The following is a 22,778-nucleotide window of genomic DNA, read 5'->3' on the forward strand; positions in this document are numbered from 1 at the left end:
GTTGTTTATAGCAATGAGTCCAACCTTAAAATCAGGATCCCAGAGACAGTTCGTTAAATCTAGTTTAATTCTCATAATTCTGTAACTGCTACATGTCTTCATAACACGCATTTGGATCTCTCCAGTTCCGGGATCTTTCCTCAGGAGCTTACTGGCTGCACAGAAAATCCTGAAGCCTTGCTTCAGGATTACAGCTTGAGGAAGATTTAGTGACTCAAACAAGTTGCACACTTCCTCTGCGAGAGTCTGCTGTAGATGCAGAAAGTAAATAAAGAGGAGCCTGTGGACACTGGACGACTGGACACAAGAGGACAGGGAATGAACCTTCAGGAAGGGGATATTTGATAGCATCAGGAAGATGTGCTGAGAGGGAACTTTTCCTTGAATGGGACTGGAGAGCTGGAGACCAGCGATGAACATCAGCCCAGCGATGGCTCCACAGTCTCTCGGGGTGAGCAGCAGTCCTCAGCTGTCCTCTCTGTCACCTAAGAAGACCACCTTTCAGCCTTTGGGGTCTGTTTCATCAGGAATGTTCTCCCCCTCATTGGCTAAGCGCTCCCCCAGACAGGCCAAGCCAGCCTCAAGCCCCAAGAATTCACCCTCCCACTCCATCATGAGCTCGCCTAAACTTTGGCAGAAAGCGTCCATCTCCAGGCTGGCTGAGGAATTCTTCTGGATTGGCGGCAGCGTGGTTGCACAGCCGAAATGGAGACTTGGTCAGATAGGTAGGACCCACTCTTATATTAATAGTCAAAGGGGGAACAAGTGTGTTTGAAAATCATATCTCCTTTCAAGTGTCCTCTAAAGTAGTTCAGATGCACAGACAAGAGGACAGAGAAGCAGATAATGAGCATATGGACAGCAGACAATCCTTTAGGATTAGCCTGAGTAATGTGCCAGAACGCGTCACAAACATCTGAGCTTCAGATAAACAAAAGGTTACCTGCAGCCTTCACAAACAATAGCAACTTAGAAAAAGATGATACTTTCTCATAATTACTGTGCACTACACACTTATGCTAACAAATTTAACAAACTAACAAACCCGACTTTAGGGTTATTTTCCATCAAAAGCACACAAACAGTGACTAAAACCCACGTGACATGATTTAGTCCTATAAATAACACATCCCCACAGTAAATAATTTCACCTTTTAAAATTATTGTTGCTTTTAAATGTAATGATCTTGCTGTTTATTCTATTTTTTCACTGGATACTTGGCCAAGACAAATGAAGGACACAAGAGTTTGACCCTTTTCTGTTGTTGTTCTTGTAGTGGAGAGGTGCATGTGCACCATGCAGACTGGCACCCAGATGACCAAACTAAAGGGGAAAAAGAACGGACTGGTCCGTTTTTTCTACCTGGACGAACACAAGTCCTGCATCCGATGGCGGCCTTCAAAGAAGCACGACAGGGCTAAAAGTAGGAGATCGACACTTTGCCATGTTAAAATTGGTTTATTTCTAAGATTTTCATAATAAAACAGTCGAGTTGTGGTCGACTCTCGTGATTCAACAAAATGTTGGCCTTATCACATCCTTTATGGACTCCCGTTTTAGTTTCCATAGATTCCATCCATGAGGTCTGTGAGGGGAAAAAGTCTGAGATCTTCAGGCGATATGCAGAAAGTCGTTTCAACCCAAACTGCTGCTTCAGTATTTACTACGGGGATCGAGTCAAGTCCCTGGACCTGGTCTCCACCTTCGCCGAGGAGGCCCGCACCTGGATCAGCGGGCTGAAATACCTCATGGCTGGAATCAGTGATGAGGACAGTTTGGCTCGCAGACAGCGCACTCGTGATCAATATCCTTTACACACACACACACACACACACACACACTGAGAGTGATTAGTAAAAACACAATAAGCCTTGACATCAGATCTGTGGCTCAGCCTTAACTGCAACTGCACGTGGTTACAGCAGACTTTCTCAGAGGCTGACAAGAACGGAGACGGGGCCTTGAGCATTGGAGAGGTTCACCAGCTGCTCCACAAGCTCAATGTGAATTTACCCAAACAGAAAGTCAGGGAAATGTTTCAGGTGATGCCTGAGAGCACACGGCTACATTCTCACCAACAGGACGCTGACTTGATCAGTGACTCAGCTTCAGTGATGTACATTTGAAAAAACTCAAACATCATATAACCATGAAAATCAGGTCTGAAATACATGGGAGTGGGTCTAAGACTCCGGACGACGCCATATTAGATGCCATGTTTCCTGCGACAGGAACACACAGAGACAAAATGTATTTACTGATTTGTAACAAATGGTTACAAAACTTTCACCATTTTAAAATGGTTTTGTTTTACACATTTACCTCCGCTTGTTGCCTGTGATGAAAAGGAGCCTGATGTGCTTGTTATTTTTCTGAAGTTTGCACTCCCCAGGGCTTTTTGACCCTAATGGGCATCCATTGGTAAGGTCTTACTCCAACACGAAAATACTGCTTGCTTGCAATGATTCAGGTGTCTATCACCAGGAAAAATACACACTGTCACTTTAAGGATTGGATTGTTTTCTGAGAGCTCTGGTTTTAGCCAGGCCAGCAGGGAGATGAAAGCACAGCACAGATAAACATGGCTGAGCAGCAAAGGGAGTCACAGGAGACCCATATGGCCACCACAGATGGCTTTAGCTGCATTATTACATTAGTCCAGCCGCTCACGGTGTCCGTCCTGACAACAATACCTGAGTGAGACACTATTCTGATGATAAGATACAGACTTTCTTCATTTTATACACAGGATGGTTATCACAGATCTGTCTGGCAGATAGATTTGTCCCCCACTCATACATTTGTTTCATCACAATCTGCAGGAAGCAGACTCGGATGAGATCCAGGGCTCTCTGACCTTTGATGAGTTCTGCTCCTTCTTTAAGATCATTTCCACACGCAGAGACCTCTACCTGATCATGATCTCCTACAGCAATCAGAAAGAAGTATTAGATCTACACGACCTCGCACGCTTTTTGGAAACTGAACAAAAGGTATGACAGAGTCTGAAAAATCACACTGAGACAATGTTTGATGGGAAAAATGTGTAAATGTGCAAACTGAATAAGTTAATGAAAGGCTATGTGTGATGATGAATTGGACTACAACAAATCATTTACCGTCCCAAGAAATCCTCCTTCGACAATATCAGACCTCCTAAATTATTGTTTTTTTATGGTTTTCATGGTTCAAGTAATTTTTCCAAAACAACCTCAGCTTTTGGTGTGATATGTATTTAATATTTATGTCTATAAAGTACTGTGAAATAACTGTTTAAATAGGGGAAAAAATACATTTAAAAGTGGTATTTTAGCAGGGGTTACCTCTGAAAACAAACTTTAAACTATTTCAAAGAAACAACTTTGAACTATTCTACGTCAATACAAAATTACCAGTTTTTAATGCCTGTTATTTTTTAATCAGGCATTTTTTTCTATAGTAGGCCCTAAAGCAGTTCTTCTCCAGCTGCAGACAGAGTGCTAATCTCATGTTGTTTTGGAGGGCACCTCTTGCACACAGTGCACTGCTGAAGTCCCACACTGGCTCTCTGGGCCTCTTCCTGTCCCAGGGTTGTGGGAAAGTGATTTTCAGATGGTGTGCTCTGAAGTGCAACTTCAAGAAGAAATGTTGCAACCTCCTCCTGAATTTGTTTTAGGCCTTTGATGCCTCCCATGTGTTTGTTGTAGTCGCCCACAGATGTTGGTCTGGGGACGAGAACCGTCTGATCCTTTGCCTTCTGCCACCTGAGCATTGTCTCCTGTCTGTAGAATGGACATTTGTGCAAATGGAAACCTCTCTTCTTTCCATTCACTTTACAAAATGGGTTTGGATGAGGGTTAGAGAAGAGAGGGCTTGTGTAAAAGTTTATAACCAACCCAAAGTAGTTCATTTATCATAAGAAGGTCCATTCCCTGAACATGTTGGTGTCTTCCCTGGTAAAGTAAGAAGTCAATAGTATAGCCAATGAAAACTTTCAGCCCCCTTTTGACTTGGCTTTCTTGCTTCGGAGTAATCCTGTCTTTTGAGACAACCATCCTATGATCGACTGACACATGAGCCATTCTCATGATGCTGCATGATACTTTCATCCTGCACTCTTCTTCTGGTCACTGTGTCTTTGCTGAATCACTCGTGTAAATTTGATGATATTTCCATGAACCTCTTCCTATTCATGACAGTGGTGAACAAAGGGATTCAAAAGTCTGAAATCTTTCGTAGCTCCAGCAATGTCAGCAACACACTTCTGAGGGGTGGGGTGTGGTGGGATAAGACACTCGGGAGTGTTTACACATGGAGAGGCGGCTGCAGAGGAAAGCAGCCGGGTTGGTTCATGAATGGAGGACAGGTAGGATGAGCTGAACAACAAAGGAACTCTTAATCCTGTGACACAGCTGATATAGTATATTGCTGATGAACTTAGCTGCTAAAATCTTTGTGACAATCCGTTTTGTTTGTAGATGCGAGGTCTGACCAGGGAGCATCTAGTTGACATTGTTTCTAAGTTTGAGCCGTGTCCTGAGAACCTCCAACACATGGTCCTGGGTATTGATGGTAGGTATGGGATGTTCTTTGTGACGTAAGATAACATAAATGTCCAAAACTTAATGCTTCACCTCTTTATCACACCATGACTTCAAAGCAACACTAAAGAGCTCTTTACCGCTTTTTGCTTTTGCTTTCACAGTTGTTTCAGTGGTTTGTGAGGTTACTAGTTTACCAGTTTCAGATTGTACATGCATCCCTCTGCAGCCCTCTGATCACCAGAAACCACAAAACAGTTTTGTGGCACGGGTAGGTTTACTAGAGAGACTGATCTACCTTCTTGATGGCTATTAGCTGTTTACTTGGGCTTCCTGACAGGGTTGCGGAAGGCGCTTTATAAATAAAGCTTTGATTGATTGATACTATCCCAGTAATAGTTTGTATTTAGAGCCTTCTGGAGTCCTACGACCTCCAAGTTGCTTCACAAACACATCCAGTCATTTTTACCCATGCACACACACATTCACACTCTGATGGTGATGAGCTATCATGTAGCCACGGCTGCCCTGGGGTGCACTGAAGAGAGCAAGGATGCCGTACACAGATGCCACCTGTTCCCTCCAAGTTAAGTGTCTTGCCTCTGAGGCTGTTGCGTCTGATATCACTCACAAGCATTGCAGAGCGACTGTGATCTTGTTCAAAAGAGAGGATGGTTCCAAATGCTTGCTCACCTGATTGGCCTAATCGAGGGCTGCTGGAAAACTAAGGAATCAGGAAGTGATTCCTGTACTTATCAACTTTACTGTTGATAAATTTAGACAAATCAGAATTTGACAAGTTTAAAGGCATTACCATGACCTCATAGAACCACATCTTCACTCAGATACTTAGAGGTTAACTCTTAGTGTGAAGTGAAAAGGTTATAACCGTTATGTGGAGCAAAAATGTTAAACATTAATAATAATATTATGATATTATTGTGTTCATACTTATAGATTAAATTACTAGAATCATTAATTACTGATCTGGTGTAATTTAAGATCTGAAATGAATCATTACAGAATAAAACATTCATTTTAACTCATCATTCATTAATGTAAATTGTAGAGAACACATTAATCAAACACTTTGCATTTAAACAAATTGTTCAGTCAACAGAATATGATTATATGGAGTTTTAAAGAGTCATTTATGACAAGAAAGATGAACTTCATTCAGAGAGTAAAAGTCTCGTCTTCTGCTTAAGACCTTGGGTTTCAGGAACGATAAGGGAACTAGGAGAAGGACTTATTATGGGCTCCCTTATTCGGTAAGAAGGTTGTTGAGCAGTACCTTTCTGGTCTGGAGACCAGACATATATGATGTGGCCCAGGATGTGTGACACAGTTTGTGTCTGCAAGTTAAAAGTTAACTTCTGGTCATGTTTGATGAAATACTTGGCCTTTTGGTACGCTACAGAACAAAAGCAAAGAGCTAAAACCAGAGTCTACATCTGTGAGACCTGCACTTGTTTGAGGGAGCTAAAGGAGGTTAAAATAGTTCTGACTGATGATGACCTGGTGTTGTTGCTATGGACTTGTAAGTAATAATATTTCTGTCCATCAGTGTGGATCTTTTAACTTTGTTGCTTGTTTAGCATCATTTGGTTTGTGTTAGTATTAGCTCACCATTAGCGCTAGCTACAGCAGGGTTGTCGATGACAGTTGTAAATCTGCTTTCAACCAGTAGGAGTGAGAAACAAGGAAGCTCTTTAGTGTTGCTTTAACTTACAAGGAGTGTGAAAGTTTAACTTATTAAAATAGTCTCAGAAATGTCTCAGTCATGAGATACCAAATAGACACCATATACAAATGAATGTATATGTTAGTGAGAAATGGTATTTGTATCTATTTGTATGACATGTTATTGTACACATTATCTTAAGATGACTGACTGAATAAATTGATCATTCATTCATTCATTCATTCAAATTGATGTTGATTAATGTGAAAGACAGAACACAATACATAACCAGTTCTCATGTTTTTAACTTCTCTGAAATGTTTTTGATTAATCTCGTTTTCAAAAATTTATTTTTCTGTAAATGTATTAACAATAAAATTAAAACTTAAAAAATACTCTAATCTGTTCTAAAACATTCTTCCTGAAGGTTTCACCAACTATATGAGAAGTCCTGCTGGTGATATCTTCAACCCTGAGCACAATCAGGTCAACCATGACATGACGCAGCCTCTCTCTAATTACTTCATTGCTACATCACACAACACCTACCTGACTGGAGACCAGCTGCTGTCTCAGTCAAGGGTGGAGATGTATTCTTATGTCCTGCAGGCAGGCTGTCGCTGTGTTGAGGGTAAGAACCAGAAAAGGCTGCAGCAGTCTTTATTATCCTAAAGATAAGCCAACACTTATTATTTTTTAATATATATATACATTTCTGTTAGTGGACTGTTGGGATGGACAAGATGGAGAACCTATTATCCATCATGGCTACACTTTGACATCCAAAATTCTCTTCAAAGACGTTATTGAAACAATTAACAAATACGCCTTCACTAAGTCACAGTACGTTCATTTGTATCCTGAAATGAATGAGTGATTTTATCAGTCTGTTTTGAAAGCCTCAGTATGTCATGACGGTCCATCTCCAGGTACCCGGTGATCTTGTCCATAGAGAACCATTGTAGTGTTCCTCAACAGAAGAAGATGGCTGAATATCTGAGAGAGATACTGCAGGACAAACTGGATCTGTCCAATGTCAACGTGCATGAATGCAAAAAGCTGCCTTCACCTGAGATCTTAAAGGGAAAAGTTTTAGTCAAGGTGGGTTTATTTCTCAGAGTAACATCATGCAGCTACAGTCAAACTTCATATGTTTTATTAAAAATCTGTGGTGCTCAGGGAAAGAAGCTGCCTGCAAACCTGGATCCCGAAGCTGAGGAGGGTGATGTGTCTGATGAAGACACTGACAATGAGGAAGAGGAGGAGGAGGAGTACATCACTGAGAACAACCTACAGGCAAATCATTATTTACAATACAGATGGATGGATGGATGGATGGATGGATGGATGGATGGATGGATGGATGGATGGATGGATGGATGAATGGATGGATGGGTGGATGGATAGATAGATAGATGGATGGGTGGATGGATAGATGCATGGGTGGATGGATAGATGCATGGGTGGATGATGGATGGATGCATGCATTGGGTGAATGGATGATGGATGGATAGATGCATAGGTAGATGGATGGATGGATGGATGGATGGATGGATGGATGGATGGATGGATACATGGGTAGATGATGGATGGATGCATGCATTGGGTGAATGGATGATGGATGGATAGATGCATAGGTAGATGGATGGATGGATGGATGGATGGATGGATGGATGGATGGATGGATTGATGGATGGATGGATGGATGGATGGATGGATGATGGATACATGGGTGGATGATGGATGGATGCATGCATTGGGTGGATGGATGATGGGTGGATAGATGCATAGGTAGATGGATGGATGGATGGATGAATGAATGGATGGATGGATGGATGGATGGATGGATGGATGGATACATGGTTGGATGATGGATGGATGCATGCATTGGGTGGATGGATGATGGATGGATGGATGGATGGATGGATGGATGGATGGATACATGGGTGGATGATGGATGGATGCATGCATTGGGTGAATGGATGATGGATGGATGGATGGATGGATGGATGGATGGATGGATACATGGGTGGATGATGGATGGATGCATGCATTGGGTAGATGGATGATGGATGGATAGATGCATAGGTAGATGGATGGATGGATGGATGGATGGATACATGGGTGGATGATGGATGGATGCATGCATTGGGTGGATGGATGATGGATGGATAGATGCATAGGTAGATGGATGGATGGATGGATGGATGGATGGATGGATGGATGGATGACAGATTCCTCTTGGCCCTTTCAGGATGAGAACAGCATCATGTTTAAGCAGCCCAAACAGAAAAGATGTTTTGGACGATCAATTTTGAGAAGCTTCAAACGAAAGGTCAGCCTATATTTAATCTCTCACAAATGTAATAAAATATTTATCAAAATTGACCAGGACACAAACACAAAGCAAATCTTCAAGTGTTTTTCATTTTCAGAGAAAAAAGGGAGCACGTGTGAAGAACAAGGCTCTGTCTGATGGTGAATCTGATTATAGCAGCAGCCGAGAGCGGACTCAAATCGTTTACCATCCCAAGTATGGTCTCTCACTTAGCCGAGCAGTTGATCCATTCTCACATTCAACATCTAAGGTTCCATTTCTGTGTCAATAACTCCCTTTAGAAAGAGGAAAACAATGAGGCTGTCCAGAGCTCTGTCTGACTTGGTGAAGTACACAAAATCTGTTCGTGTACATGAAATAGAAACTCAAGGTAGTACCATAAATCAGTACAGTAGCGTGGCATAAGTTCTCAGATGTTAGAAGTCATTACACAATTCTGTCTGGCAGGCTTTGCGAGCAGCTGGCAGGTATCCTCTCTAAACGAGACTGTAATGAACCAGATTTTGTTACTTAAACCCGGCGAGCTGGTGCGCTTGAACCAGCGCCAGCTCCTAAGAGTCTACCCATCAAATTTCAGAGTGGACTCAAGCAACTTCAACCCACAGGCATATTGGAACGCAGGATGCCACATGGGTAACAGACTTTACACATGAACCTAAATGGCACCCGATAGTACCTTTATGGTCCCAGTTTCTTTGCTGTTTTATTTCAGTTGCAATGAATTACCAAACAGAAGGTCAAATGCTGGAAGTGTACCGAGCCAAGTTTTTAAGCAATGGAAACTGTGGATATATTCTGAAGCCTAAGTGCATGATTAAAGGTACCAACACTACAGAATGCATATGGTTAGGCTCTTCATGTGAGAGTTGTAAACATAATAATTTCTTCTCAGGTGTCTTTAACCCAGTGCAGGAGGATCCTCTACCAGGACACAAAAAGACTCAGCTGGTGCTAAAAATCATCAGTGGACAGCAACTTCCCAAACCTAAAGACTCCATGTTTGGGGACAGAGGAGAGGTGATGGATTTCATATTAAATATCAAATGTGAATCTTTAAAATCCCTTAATTCCATCTTTTATTCCCTGTGTTTTCAGATCATTGATCCCTTTGTTGAAGTTGAGATTATTGGCCTACCAGTTGATTGCTCCAAACAGCAGACCAGAGTAGTGGATGACAATGGTAGGTGTGCAGAACCTCCAACTGGGTGACATCACAGCAGGTTGACATGAGTGTTTTATCCTCATTCAGGCTTCAACCCAATGTGGGAGGAGACGCTTGTCTTCAACATTCAGATGCCGCAGATTGCCCTGGTGAGGTTCCAGGTGTGGGATCACGATCCTATTGGACGAGATTTCATCGGACAGAGAACGGTGGCTCTCACCAGCATGATGCCAGGTGGGTTATGGGAAGCTGTCTTCAAAGGTGGATGAGAGTGAAACTGTTCAGTTTTACTGAAATTACATTATTATTAATGTCTAAAGACAAAAGGTGGACAAAGGTGTTTCCAGTTTGTGTGCAGTCTTCTTCAACTTACTGTTCAAGATGGCCACCACAGCCAACTGTCTTCAGAAAAATGTAAATGATTAACTCGGTCAATTTAACATATATTAGCCTAAAATTATGTGTGTTGGTTCCTGATATTCACACCACATGATCACAGATCAGTCCAGATCCTGCCGGTCAGCTAACTTCATTATGCAGCATAAGACGAGTTTACCTTAAACTTTGGCATTAGACATCATGGATGATATGCAACAAACGGGTTCTTTAATTTTTTTGTTTTTTTAAGGAAACTGTAAATGATGAACGAGAAGCAAAACATCTTCAAAATGGTACAAGTCCATTTGCCTTACTAGGCTTTAAAGGTCTTAAAGGGGACATATTATGCTAAACTCACATTTTTCATCCTTTTGAGGTGCCATGGGGGTCTCTACTGCCTCCATAAAAACTCCAAACGTGGAAAAAACTCGTTCATCCGTTTTCTGTCAGTGTTTGGTTTTAAGAGCTATGTGCCTAAAACAAGCCGTTTCCAAAAGTCCTGGATTGTAATGTCACAAACGGGGCAATTTGCATTGAACCAACTCATGCAAAAGAGAGCTGCTGCTGGAGGAGCAGTGACTCTCCTCCGAGCCCTTCCTGCTTATCGGAGCTTCTCAGCTTATAGCAGCATGAGTGGAGGATAGGTGGGTGTGGTCAGCTGCATCTTGTATTCGTAAAGTGACAGAACCCTGAAACGGCTCATTCAGGAAGGCACCGAAAAAGAATAAAAGTCAGATTGTTTTATGTAAAAGGGATTTCATGCAAAGAACTTCATAAAAATGTTTTGTGTCAACCAAAGGACTATTTTAACTTAAGGATTTGCAAGAACATTCATTTCCTTCAGAAGTTTTCAGAACCTTGCAAATAAATAAGCAATTTTAAACTTAAAAAGTGATCATTTGTCTGGGCTTGGATCTGTATTTGTCAAAAATCAATCCATATTAAGCAGCTGTCTCTTCCAGGTTATCGACATGTCTACCTGGACGGGATGGCAGAGTCGTCAGTCTTTGTTCACGTTTCTATCCACGATCTAGCAGGAAAGGTAAAGGCTTCTCGCGGATGAGCCTTCTTTTTAAACTTCATAAATATCCAGCTGTTTATGATATTTCTATGTGAAACAGATGAAACCTGCTCATGCAGTGCAAGCAGCCAGGAAACACATCCAAAAAGCAGCTCAGAAGCACATGAGGGGCCATCCAAGATGTTCATCTCAAGAAAATTCGGTCCTGTCCTCAGAGGACGGACGTCCTCTGTGGATTTTCAAGGATGTGGACACATTTTCGCAAGACAGCAAGAATGGGGAGATGGCCCCTCTTGCACAGGGGCCAGCAGCCAAGGCTGCTGTTCATAAAGGGGCCATAAGCGAACCAGTGAGGCGAGCTCACAGAGTTAAGATTCATGAAGCTCCAGAGGCAAGGAGGGGCTTCTTCAGCCGGATGTCTTCTACAGATTCCCATCACAGTGGGACTGCTCCCTGTGTTAAACAGGAAAGCTTTGACCTCGACACCCCTCCCCATCTCCCGTGTGCTGAAAGTTCTGCTCTGGACAGCCAGAGTCAAACTGATTACATAGATTTGGCTGAACAGTTAAACTGTTCTGAGCAGCAGGTGGGGAGGAGATTTGAGCCAGATCAGCCTGAGCTTCCAGAGGAACCAGAACCAGAACAGGACCTTTCGACTCAACCAGAGCAGCATCCCGATGCTCACCCTCACCCTGTCCTCCAATCAGACATCGTGCCTCAGCCCAAAGTAAATTTTTTATCTCTTATCCCGCCATCATCCCCCGCCAGAGTCAGACGGACCTTAGAGGCTCCCCTTCCAGTCCTTCCATCCACCCCAGTACGGACAAAAGCTCACTCATGCAGCTGCTCTCAAAAACTGACTACCTCTCCTCAGACGCCGGCAGTGACTCGCAAGCCTGCTTTCCATCAGCAAACCCAACAAGCTCACAGCTACGGCAGCTATGGCAACAAGATGAGTCACGTACCCAACGGTCTGTGTCTGTCTGACAGCAACTCCAGTGACGGGAGCACAGACAGCCTGGAGTTTGTAGCCTCCGATTTGCCAGGCTGGGCAGAGCAACAGGAGGGTACCCTGCAGAGGGAGATGAAGGCCCTGTTTAACCAGAAGATGAGAGACATCAGATGTAAATCTCCACTTTTTCTAGATGGTGAGTAACCGAGGAAATCTATAAATGAATAGAAAGATGTATGACGATGACAATAATGTCATTTTTTCTTTTTATTTTGTTAGCCGAAGATTCTGACTGATACTGAAATCCTTCAGGAGACAAAGAAAATTGTCACCAAAACAAAAAAAAAAAGATAAAGGAAGAAGAGAAGGAGCCTCTGATGAGAAGCAAAAAACATTGTTTATTTTCTTAGTACAGCTGGAATTTCTACAGACGACATCTGAAGAGTTATTTTACAAAAGCAGATAACTCCGTTTTAGTCGTTAAAAAAATGCATCTTTTTTTATTCAGGTGATAAAATGTTGGTGATTCAGATCAAAAATGGCTTTTATATGTTTTTGTAAATCAACTCTTCATTTATTCTGTTAGTTGTCTTTTGTAAAATCGTTTTTGCTGCCAATTGTACAGCTTGATACAGAGTTAGGTAACTAATGAGAGCTCTGTTTTAAATGTAAACTTGGATTAAAAAAATCTTTTTTATTTGAAAATGTTATCTTTTTAGTCTTTTCTTTAGTTGAAATACAAAGAAATAAAAGATGGATTTTTAATGTAAAATTTGAAGTTTAAAATGTACATTTTAAATGAAAAGTTAAATTCAAAGTTTAAAAATATGTAAAGTTCAGTTCCTGTAAATTATTCCTTAAAAAATAAATGTGAAACAAATACATTAATCACACTAGTCACAATTGTTTTATGCTTTTTCTTTGTCTACGTTTTCCTGGGGTTTGTTCACGTCGCCGTTCCTGAGGCGCAGTCTCAGCTCCTCGGTCAGAACGGAGCAGCAGGACTTCTGTGGAAAGATCAACATGAACAGAAGAACTTATTACCCCGATGAACTACATGTGAACGCTTTTTTTAAACATCTGCTTGTTGTTTTATACTAAAAAGTGTCAAATGGAAGAAGTAACATGTAAGCTCTGATTATTAAAGTTAATCTAAAGTAAATGACACATGAACAGACCTGCTGCTCCGCAGCTTTTCTGCGACTCTTAATGGTGAGCTCAAGGACGGCCACCAGCGTCCCCAGCCCAAGGCCCAGAGACAGAACCAGGAACATCCCCTTCAGGCTGTGTGGCTGCAGAGCTGAAGGTTTGGCCTTGGCTGATATGCAGCTGCTAGCCCACCACTTGCTCCGCAGATAAGCCAGTTCACCAGCCTCATTCAGCTGAAGGATAGCTACACTGAGGTTCTTGATGATTGGAGACCCTAGATGGAAATCAGCAGTTTGAGATGGTAATGATGTCATCATCTGATCATTGTGGAGTAGAAGCTGTTAGACTCACCAAGAGCAGCGGCGATGCTGTATCCTCTCATTCCAATGACTTCATGTGCTCTGACCAGCTCACAGTGACGTGCCACTGCCAAGTCCAAAGACACCGACTCTCCAATAAAAGCAAAGTTGCCCTCTTTAGCACGTCTGATGCCCTCATCCATGGATGACACGAAACTATTGGTTCTCTCCATGTTTTCATAGATTCTGCGATATAAAGGGTTGTTTGAATTCTGGAGGAAGGAAGCAACAACAGGTTTATTGTGACATTAACAAAAATTGTACCTATGGGCATTTTGTGACTTTTTTCTTAAGCTATAATAGTTCTACGGTTTATACAAAACATGTTTATTAAGTTTTTTGCTCAAAATCCCTCTCACATGATGCAATTTCAGTTTTATTCTTGACATTTTCAGTATCTTCCAGAATGAGCCGTTTCAGAGCTCTGTTACTTTAAGAAAACAAGCTAGAGGTGGCCACGCCCACCCATCCCTGCTAATGCTGCTATAAGCTGAGAAGCTCCGATATCAGGGAGGGGCTCAGAGTAGAGCCACTGCGCATCCAGGAGCAGCTCTATTTATAAATGAAAGGTGGTTTTATGCTATTTTCACTGTTTGTGATGTCATAAACAGGAAGTTTTTGAAACGACTTGTTTTAGTGATTTAATTCTTAAAATTGACAGATAATGATTATGGACATTTTTTTCATGTTTGGAGTGTTTATAGAGGCAGTAGAGACCCACATGGCAGCACAACCGTGCAAAAGGTGAGCTTTGCTAAATACATACTTAACCTGTAAAAAAAAAATCTGTACTTTATTTATGCTCACCTTGAAGAAAGCCAGAGTTGAAGAGCTGGCCAGGCAGCCGTACTCAATCCTGTCCTGACTGGCCAAGTCTTCAAACCCTTTGACTGTCAAGCGACTGGACTCTGGAGTCTTAGACAAGTTCAGGTTGGAGAAATAACAAGCCATAAGGACGATGGAAAATAACCACCAGCTGCAGCAAATGACCCGTCCTGATAGGGCTTTGGGGTGATGACCAGCGCCTAAAACACAAAAACAGGGAGTCAATCAGACATGTTGCTGGTTTACCAAGATTTGAGTTTAAAAACATTATTTTTTCTTTTATTGTGTTTACCTTGTAGAGTTAGAGCTCCAGCTGTGTACCACAGGCTGTAGAGGAAACTGAATCTGTGTTTGTCACTCTGAGCCTGACTCCACTCACATGGGCTGAGTCTGTGTGTTACACGACAAATAATGACGCTCACCACAACAACGTCCCTAAATTATAATCATCACTTGTTTAAACACGCCAACCTGGCAGCAATATAGATGCAAGCAGCAGTCCCCAGGTAGGCGGCGAGCACGCCGATCCATGTTTCCAGAGCGAAGGGGGACAGGAAGTCAAAAAGGCCAGCTCCTTCTGAGATGTCCTTCCTCAGCAAGATGCTGATCCCCGTCTGCATGAAAGGCTTGGTCATGCCAACGGCTCTTTCTCTAGCTGCGGTGAGAGTCAGTGGAGCAATGGCAAGGTCTGCTTCCTGCAAAGAAGCCGTGAATCAGGGTTTGCCAAATTTTGTGCCCTCTAAGATCTTATTTGGGTTTTTTTGTACTCACCCCCCTCACCACCTCTCCAATCATCCCATTCCAGTTCCCGCTCTCATCTTGCCTTCCATATGAGTTGTCTTTCACTAGCTGCACTTTGTACCTGAAGCCAACTTTATTGGCTATTTCAGAGAGCAGGTCCATGCAGAAACCCTCCAGCTGAGTGCCTTTGGTGGTTGCATATGGCTCTTGCTGAAGAAAAGGTAGAAAAACATCAAATGAGTTCAGCTTATTTCCCCTTTATCGTTGTTTTAACAGACACTGTCTTCTGTGAGAGTCAAGTACCTTTATCGTGGTGATTCTCAGCTCAGATGGTACTAAAAACGATGGAAAAGATGGAAAAAAAGATTTAGTAGTTTTGGTTTTAATGCTTCCAAACTTCAGACTTGGGATGTCTGATATTATCGGCCGATATTGGTATTAAAATGTCCATCCATCCATCCATCTATCCATCCATCCATCCATCCATCCATCTATCCATCCATCCATCCATCCATTTTCATCCGCTTATCCGGAGTCGGGTCGCGGGGGCAGTAGCCTAAGGCGAGAGGCCCAGACTTCCCTTTCCCCAGCCACTTGGGCCAGCTCCTCTGGGGGAATCCCAAGGCGTTCCCTGGCCAGGTGAGGGACATAGTCCCTACACCGTGTCCTGGGTCTACCTTTAGGTCTCCTCCCGGTTGGACGTGCCCGGAAAACCTCACCAGGGAGGCGTCCAGGAGGCATCCTGGCCAGATACCCGAGTCACCTCAACTGGCTCCTCTCGATGTGGAGGAGCAGCAAATCTACTCCGAGCCCCTCCCGAATAACCGAGCTTCTCACCCTATCTCTAAGAGAGAGCCCAGCCACTCTTCGGAGAAAACGCATTTCGGGCACTTGTATCCACGATCTAGTTCTTTTGGTCACTACCCAAAGCTCATGACCATAAGTGAGGGTAGGAACGTCGATCTATTGGTAAATCGAGAGCTTCGCCTTCTGACTCAGCTCTCTCTTCACCACGACAGACTGGTACAACGCCGGTATCATTGCAGATGCAGCACCAATCTGCCTATCGATCTCACGCTGCAGTTTTCCCCTCGCTCGTGAACAAGACCCTGAGATACTTAAACTCCTCCACTTGGGGCAGGACCTCATCCCTGATCTGGAGAAGGCATTCTACCCTTTTCCGAATCAAGACCATGGTCTCAGATTTAGAGGAGCTGATTCTCATCCCAGCTGCTTCACACTCGGCTGCAAACCGCTCCAGCGAAAGCTGAAGATCCCGTTCTGATGAAGCCAACAGGACTACATCATCTGCAAAAAGCAGAGACCTGATCCTCAGGCCACCAAATCGGATGCCCTCCACACCTTGGCTGCGGCTAGAAATCCTGTCCATAAAGGTTATGAACAGAATCGGTGACAAAGGGCAGACTTGGTGGAGTCCAACTCTTACTGGGAACGAGCCCGACTAACTGCCGGCAATGTGGCCCAAGCTCTGACACCGGTCATACAGGGACCTAACAGCCCGTATCAGAGGACCTGGTACCCCATATTCCCGGAGTACCCCCCACAGTGCCCCCCGAGGGCTGCGGTCAAACGCCTTCTCCATATCCACAAAACACATGTAGACTGGTTGGGGAAATTCCCATGCACCCTCCAGGATCCCCCTAAGGGTAGAGCTGGTCCAGTGTTCCACGACCAGGACAAAAACCACATTGCTCCTCCTTAATCTGAGGTTCAACAATCCGACGGACCCTCCTCTCCAGAACCCCTGAATAGACATTACCAGGAAGGCTCAGGAATGTGATCCCCTGTAGTTGGAAAAAACCCTGCGGTCCCCCTTTTTAAATAAGGGGACCACCACCCCGGTCTGCCAGTCCAGTGGGACTGCCCCCGATGTCCACGCAATATTGCAGAGCCGCATCAGCCAACACAGCCCCACAACATCCAGAGCCTTAAGGAACTCTGGGCAGATCTCGTCCACCCCTGGAGCCTTGCCACAGAGGAGCTTTTTAACCACCTCAGTGACCTCAGCACCAGAGATTTGAGAGGCCAACCCAAAGTACCCAGACTCTGCTTCCTCACTGGAAGACATGTCGGTGGGATTGAGGAGGTCTTCGAAGTATTCTGCCCACCGATCCACAACGTCCTGAGTAGAGGTCAGCAGCACACCATCCCCACTATAGATAGTGTTTGTAGCACACTGCTTTCCCCCACTGAGGCGCCGGATGGTGGACCAGAATCTCCTCGAAGCCTTACGAAAGTCTTGCTACATGGTTTCACCGAGCTCCTCCCATGCCTGGGTTTTTGCCATGGCAACCACCCGAGCAGCGTTCCGCTTGGACTGCCGGTACCCGTCAGCTGCCCCTGGAGTTCCACAGGACAAAAAGACCTGAAAGGACTCTTTCTTCAGCTTGACAGCATCCCTAACCGCCGGTGTCAACCAGCGGGTTCGGGGGTTGCCACCACAACAGGCACCGATGATCCTGCGACCACAGCTCCCGTCGGCCGCCTCAACAATGGAGGCACGGAACAGGGTCCATTCAGACTCAATGTCCTCTGCCTCCCCCGGAACATTTTGGAAGTTCTGTCGTAGGTGGGAATTGAAGCTCCTTCTGACAGGAGACTCTGCCAGAAGTTCCCAGCAGACCCTCGCAATACGTTTGGGCCTGCCTGGTCTGACCGGCATCCTCCCCACCATCTGAGCCAACTCACCACCAGGTAGTGGTCAGTTGACAGCTCCGCCCCTCTCTTCACCCGAGTGTCCAAGACATGCGGCCGCAGGTCACATGAAACAACAAAGTCGATCATCGAGCTGCGGCCTAAGGTATCCTGGTGCCAAGAGCACATATGGACACCTTTATGTCTGAACATGGTGTTCATTATGGACAATCCATGACTGGCACAGAAGTCCAATAACAAAACACCACTCAAATTCAGATTAGGGGGGCCGTTCCTCCCAACCACACCTCCCCAGGTCTTACTGTCGTTGCCCACGTGAGCGTTAAAGTCCCCCAGCAGAACGAAGGAGTCACAGGAAGGAGTGCTTTCCAGCACCCCCTCCAAGGTCTCCAAAAAGGGTGGGTAGTCTGAACTGTAGTTTGGTGCATATGCACAGACCACAGTCAAAACCCATTCCCCAACACATAGGCGGAGGGAGGCTACCCTCTCATTCACTGGGGTAAACCGCAACGTACAGGCACCAAGATGGGGGGCAACTAATATGCCCACCCCTGCTCGGCGCCTCTCAGTGGGAGCAACTCCAGAGTGGTAGAAAGTCCAACCCCTCTCAAGCAAACTGGTTCCAGAGCCAGAGCCATGCGTTGAGGTGAGTCCGACTATATCTAGTCGGAACCTCTCAACCTCACACACCAACTCAGGCTCCTTCCCCACCAGAGAGGTGACATTTCAAGTGCCAAGAGCCAGCTTCTGTAGCCGAGGATCAGACCGCCAAGGTCCCCGCCCTCGACTACCACCCGTCACACACTGCAACCGACCTCTTTGGCCCCTCCCATGAGTGGTGAGCCCATGGGAAGGGGGACCCACGTTTCCTCTTCGGGCCGTGCCCGGGTGGGCTCCAAGGGTGAAAGCCCGGCCACCAGGCGCTCGCCAACATGCCCCACCTCCAGGCCTGGCTCCAGAGGGGGGCCCTGGTGACCCACGTCCAGGTGAGGGAACACAGTTTCCATTTATATAATCAATCATAAGAGGTCTTCGGTATTAAAATGTGATATCAGAAATGATCTGTAACTGTTTTTACTGTTATAATGACACATCTTTTACATAGCATGCACATATTATACAACAAACTCTTCAGCTACTTCTCATCTTACTCAAAATCTCACAATATGACAGATCTGATCTCTAGTTGTGCAGATATTTATGTTTGTTTGGCACAACTTGTGAAGAGTCGACATGTGATGTCAGTTACCTAAAATAATTTTTTTCATTTTTATACAAGTGGGGTTCCCTGTAAATATTGATAATGGTTTATATCTGCATCAGAAATGAAGAGGTCGACTACATTGGCCTTTTGGTAAAAAAGCCGATATAGAACATCCATAATTCAGACACAAACCAAATCGTTATAACTTCTCTGAGGAAGTTTACGAGATGATCTGAAAGTTGATGGTCCTCCAATTAACTAATTTTTCTGTTTGTGGCCTCACTTTACTGGCCTAAAATTGTTATTTAGTGACACCAGTGACTGTTTGGGCCGTGAAGACAGAGAGTCGGAAGGAGTTTGAGGATGAAAAGAAGAAAGACGGAAGTCTGAGCTACACCCTGCTGCTCAACGATCCAACAAGGCATCAGGAAAGGTTATTTATCACTAGCTGATATAAATATATCCTGGTGTGAAATGTTTACTGGGCACTACAACAGTGTCTGAGATAATCAGACTGTGTAATAAAATAAATAAATAAATAAATTAAATTAAATTGTAAAAAGAAAAGATTTTGTGTAGTAAAAATTTCCTTTTTTATCCCGTCAGTCTTCAAACCAATGCAAAGCCAATACCTCTGATGTCCTAGAGGACTTCCGGTATTTTAGAGATCCAGCTGCTTTCCTTTCTTTCTTTTCAAAAGCAAACAACGTGATCTATTTAGAGCAGCGTGTTCATCTAAAGCCCCTCAGTGGTATAGCGGTTTTTGATGGGAGGGCAGACAAAGCGTATCAAAAGCCTGAATTCAGGCCGCAGCCTTGGGGATCCATCACCACAGGGTGATCCTGACAACCATCAGATCCTCCTTTTTCAGAAAAAAGATGACATACATGTGAGCTCGACGAGCCCCCGCCTTGGTTTTGGCCGCTCTGAAACACAGGGCCTTTGTTCCCATCGCAGACTTGACTTATTACCAGTTTTGTAAGATTGTCAGTTGGCTCGAGTTTCCCCCAAAAAGTTGGACAGGATGTGTGGCTACACTTTGATATTCATCTGAGCTGACAGTTCATGCATTTATGTCTTGTCAAGACTGAGAAATTTCAACCAGATACTGCTGAGTAAACACGGGGGATACGGCCAAGAAGCAAAGGAAGCTGAATGAAAAATGTACTGACCGGGTCAAGAATCAGCCTCCAGGATTTTTTTGATCCCCATATTAAAGCGCATATTTAAACCTATTATATTGTTTTTGGTTCAACCTGAGACAAACGTAGTCTTACCTACTGTAGATCCTCCCATATTCAGGAAAACCCCAGAAGACAGGAAGAAAAAAACAAACAGCATCCTGGATCTAAGAACGTTCAGCCTGCAGACCACACACAAAAAAGGATTCAGTGCTTTGTTGTGAGTCAGAATTAAAATAAGTGTACATGAACTAAATGAAAGTAGTGTTAATAGCTTACAATGTATAGTCAGAGAAGAAAGAGCAAAATGAACATCAGAAATACCTGCAGAGAGTACAAGATGTGACTGCTGGATCTGCTCATCAGTTGCAAACAGACCCCAGTGAGCCGAGAGCTGAAGCAGAGACGGCCAATAAAGTTTTTAGTGGGCGGAGAAAAAACATTTGGGCTTGTTTCGAAAGGGTGGAGAGGCACAGCGGGATACAAATGTTGTCTTGCGTTAAGAAATGACATTATTGCATTGAAAATAAATAATAAATGTAACGTTTGCAAGCATGATAGATCTTACTGTATCAATTATTGAGTACATGTATTGTTTGTTCTTTGTACTTTTGTTGATTTTTATGCATTTCTAGTGGATCTGACATTGGCTGCAGCAATGTGTGCAGAAGGTACAATAAAGGGGAAAAAAAGACAGTTCAAGACAACTGATTGGGTATCACCACGTTGGTGATGAAATACAATTTCATGTGTCATCTTTGGTTCAGATAACTGAAAAAAGAATGAGAACAAATTGTGTGAAAATAGCCACGTTCAAGTTTATTTACTGTTATCAGTAAACACAACACAAGTTCACCCCTGTACTTGAGGGAAATCTGTCTAAATGATTCAGAGTTCAGTGATTTAACTAACAAACACATTGAACACTTCAGAAAATGGTCAGAATGGACAAAGATATTGATAAAGTAGTAAAAGTTTAGATAAAAAATTCCAGAAATACTAAGAGTACCGTACTTTAGAAGAATATAAAAGTAATTTTATATTCACATTGAATACTTGTAAAATAATTTGAGTGTTATTATTACTTGTATTCTCAATTGTAGAGGTACATAATTTAGTATAATTAGTTTTAAATTATCCAGTGCTACAGTAGAGAAAATAATATATATATATATATATATATATATATATATATATATATATATATATATATATATATCTTTTTGATCTGTTTTCTATAATAAGGAAAAAATAACTCTAAAGTCCTGTTTGACACCATAAACCAGATTGTTTCACCTCATGCCCCTCTTATGCCAGTTTACTCAAGGTCTGACTGTAACAACTTTCTAGCATTCTTTGAGGATAAAATCAGAAATATCAAGGCAAGTTTTCCATCCCCATCTACTCCCTCCCCCCCCCACCCCCCCACCGCACCAACCTCCTCCCTCTCTATCATGGTCTGTCTTTACTCCTGTAGATTTCCAGGACATTTGCCTCATTCAGAAACACATGTAACCAACCTCATGCCCTACTGATTTCATTCCTACTACCTTGTTAATCAGGATGTTTGACCAAATTGGCCCATGCATTGTAGATGTTATTAATTTATCCCTACAATCTGGCTCTGTACCATCTGTTTTCAAGCATGCAGTTATTGAACCTGTCCTTAGAAAAACAAGTTTGGACTCATCTCAGCCTAAAAATTACAGACCCATTTCTAAATTACCCTTTATCTCTAAAATATTGGATAAGGTTGTGGCAGATCAACTGATTACTTTTCTGGAACTACACAACAGTTTTGATCAATTCCAGTCTGGTTTTCGTAAAAAGCATTCAACAGAAACAGCTTTGCTTAAAGTTTCCAGTGACATCATGATGGCTGCAAACAGGGAGTTCACAGTGTTAGTATTGTTAGATATTTCTGCAGCTTTTCACACTGTTGATCACAGCACCTTAATTAACAGACTTGGTGACTCAGTGGGGATCTCTGGAACTGTTCTGGTTTAGATTGTACCTTTCAAGCAGAAGTTGCAGTGTCTGTATAAACCAAATCATGTCAGATTCTACTGATCTGTTCTGTGGGGTACCCCAATGGGCCATTCCCATCTGTACCGGGTCGGCCCGGGCCGGGTAGCGTAGGTTGTTTACATATCTGGGTGGCCTGGTATTTTTCCGGGCCAGCCAAGGCTCATTGTCAGCCCTCTTCTCGAGGGGGTCTGCTTCAGGCCGACCAGAGCCAACACACCCACTGCTGACAGCAAATTCACACCTTCCATTAGAGCAAGCCTCTGATTGGTGGGTAGAATCAGCCCACATGGGCTTATGGCAAGGATGTGTGGAATCAACCGGGCCAGGCTGGGGCCGACCGGTGCTACCCGGCCCGGGCCGACCCGGTACAGATGGGTATGGCCCATAAAACTTTCAAGGCTCTACATGGTCAAGCTGAACTGTTAAAGCCTTATGCTCCAACCTGAGCCCCCAGGTCCACACACCAGAAACTTCTAGAAGTTCCAAAGACCAGACACAAAAGTCGAGGTGATCGCTCCTTCCAGACTGTTGCACCCCGGCTCTGGAATGATCTTCCTTT

The 22,778-nt window shown here is 43.6% G+C and overlaps 2 protein-coding genes across 4 annotated transcripts; one reads left to right on the forward strand and one right to left on the reverse strand.

The window, feature by feature from the left end:
• The first annotated feature begins 113 nt into the window (after positions 1-113).
• On the forward strand, positions 114-12,471 carry plch2b (phospholipase C, eta 2b). 2 transcript variants are annotated; one of them, XM_015959004.3, is made up of 21 exons: positions 116-725; positions 1,278-1,424; positions 1,562-1,805; positions 1,914-2,043; positions 2,824-2,994; positions 4,459-4,552; positions 6,633-6,836; positions 6,928-7,048; positions 7,135-7,306; positions 7,385-7,501; positions 8,460-8,540; positions 8,641-8,738; positions 8,825-8,913; positions 8,991-9,176; positions 9,256-9,363; positions 9,436-9,560; positions 9,639-9,723; positions 9,793-9,939; positions 11,046-11,125; positions 11,205-12,252; positions 12,336-12,471. In XM_015959004.3, exons 1-21 carry the CDS (start codon positions 386-388, stop codon positions 12,350-12,352), a joined length of 3,804 nt encoding a protein of 1,267 aa, XP_015814490.3. In that variant the 5' UTR covers positions 116-385; the 3' UTR covers positions 12,353-12,471. The 2 variants fall into 2 exon arrangements, with proteins under 2 accessions (XP_070405490.1, XP_015814490.3); XM_070549389.1 differs by having other exon boundaries at positions 114-725; positions 9,256-9,560.
• si:dkey-183j2.10 (glutamate receptor U1) lies at positions 12,435-21,005 on the reverse strand. Of its 2 annotated transcripts, none has more exons than XM_015959001.3 (10): positions 20,516-21,005; positions 20,288-20,373; positions 15,434-15,465; positions 15,161-15,340; positions 14,861-15,084; positions 14,682-14,779; positions 14,372-14,589; positions 13,557-13,776; positions 13,235-13,479; positions 12,435-13,063 (listed from the first exon to the last, which is right to left on the reverse strand). In XM_015959001.3, the coding sequence occupies exons 2-10, from the start codon at positions 20,349-20,351 to the stop codon at positions 12,965-12,967; spliced, it is 1,380 nt and encodes a 459-aa protein (XP_015814487.1). In that variant the 5' UTR covers positions 20,352-20,373; positions 20,516-21,005; the 3' UTR covers positions 12,435-12,964. The 2 variants fall into 2 exon arrangements, with proteins under 2 accessions (XP_015814487.1, XP_015814489.1); XM_015959003.3 differs by having other exon boundaries at positions 20,471-20,583.
• Between the last annotated feature and the right edge of the window lie 1,773 nt (positions 21,006-22,778).

This window comes from Nothobranchius furzeri, chromosome 3 (assembly GCF_043380555.1).
Source record: "Nothobranchius furzeri strain GRZ-AD chromosome 3, NfurGRZ-RIMD1, whole genome shotgun sequence".
In the NCBI taxonomy this organism is placed as follows: Eukaryota; Metazoa; Chordata; class Actinopteri; order Cyprinodontiformes; family Nothobranchiidae; genus Nothobranchius; species Nothobranchius furzeri.

Excerpts from the sequence above, each read along its gene's own strand:
- plch2b (XM_070549389.1), top strand. The coding sequence starts at position 386 with ATGGGACTGGAGAGCTGGAGACCAGCGATGAACATCAGCCCAGCGATG. Across the intron at positions 4,553-6,632 it reads CATGGTCCTGGGTATTGATG|GTTTCACCAACTATATGAGA; the intron begins GTAGGTATGGGA and ends TTCTTCCTGAAG. Across the intron at positions 7,307-7,384 it reads AGGGAAAAGTTTTAGTCAAG|GGAAAGAAGCTGCCTGCAAA; the intron begins GTGGGTTTATTT and ends TGTGGTGCTCAG.
- si:dkey-183j2.10 (XM_015959001.3), bottom strand. The coding sequence starts at position 20,351 with ATGCTGTTTGTTTTTTTCTTCCTGTCTTCTGGGGTTTTCCTGAATATG. Across the intron at positions 14,780-14,860 it reads TGCATCTATATTGCTGCCAG|ACTCAGCCCATGTGAGTGGA; the intron begins GTTGGCGTGTTT and ends TGTAACACACAG. Across the intron at positions 14,590-14,681 it reads TGGAGCTCTAACTCTACAAG|GCGCTGGTCATCACCCCAAA; the intron begins GTAAACACAATA and ends TTTGTGTTTTAG.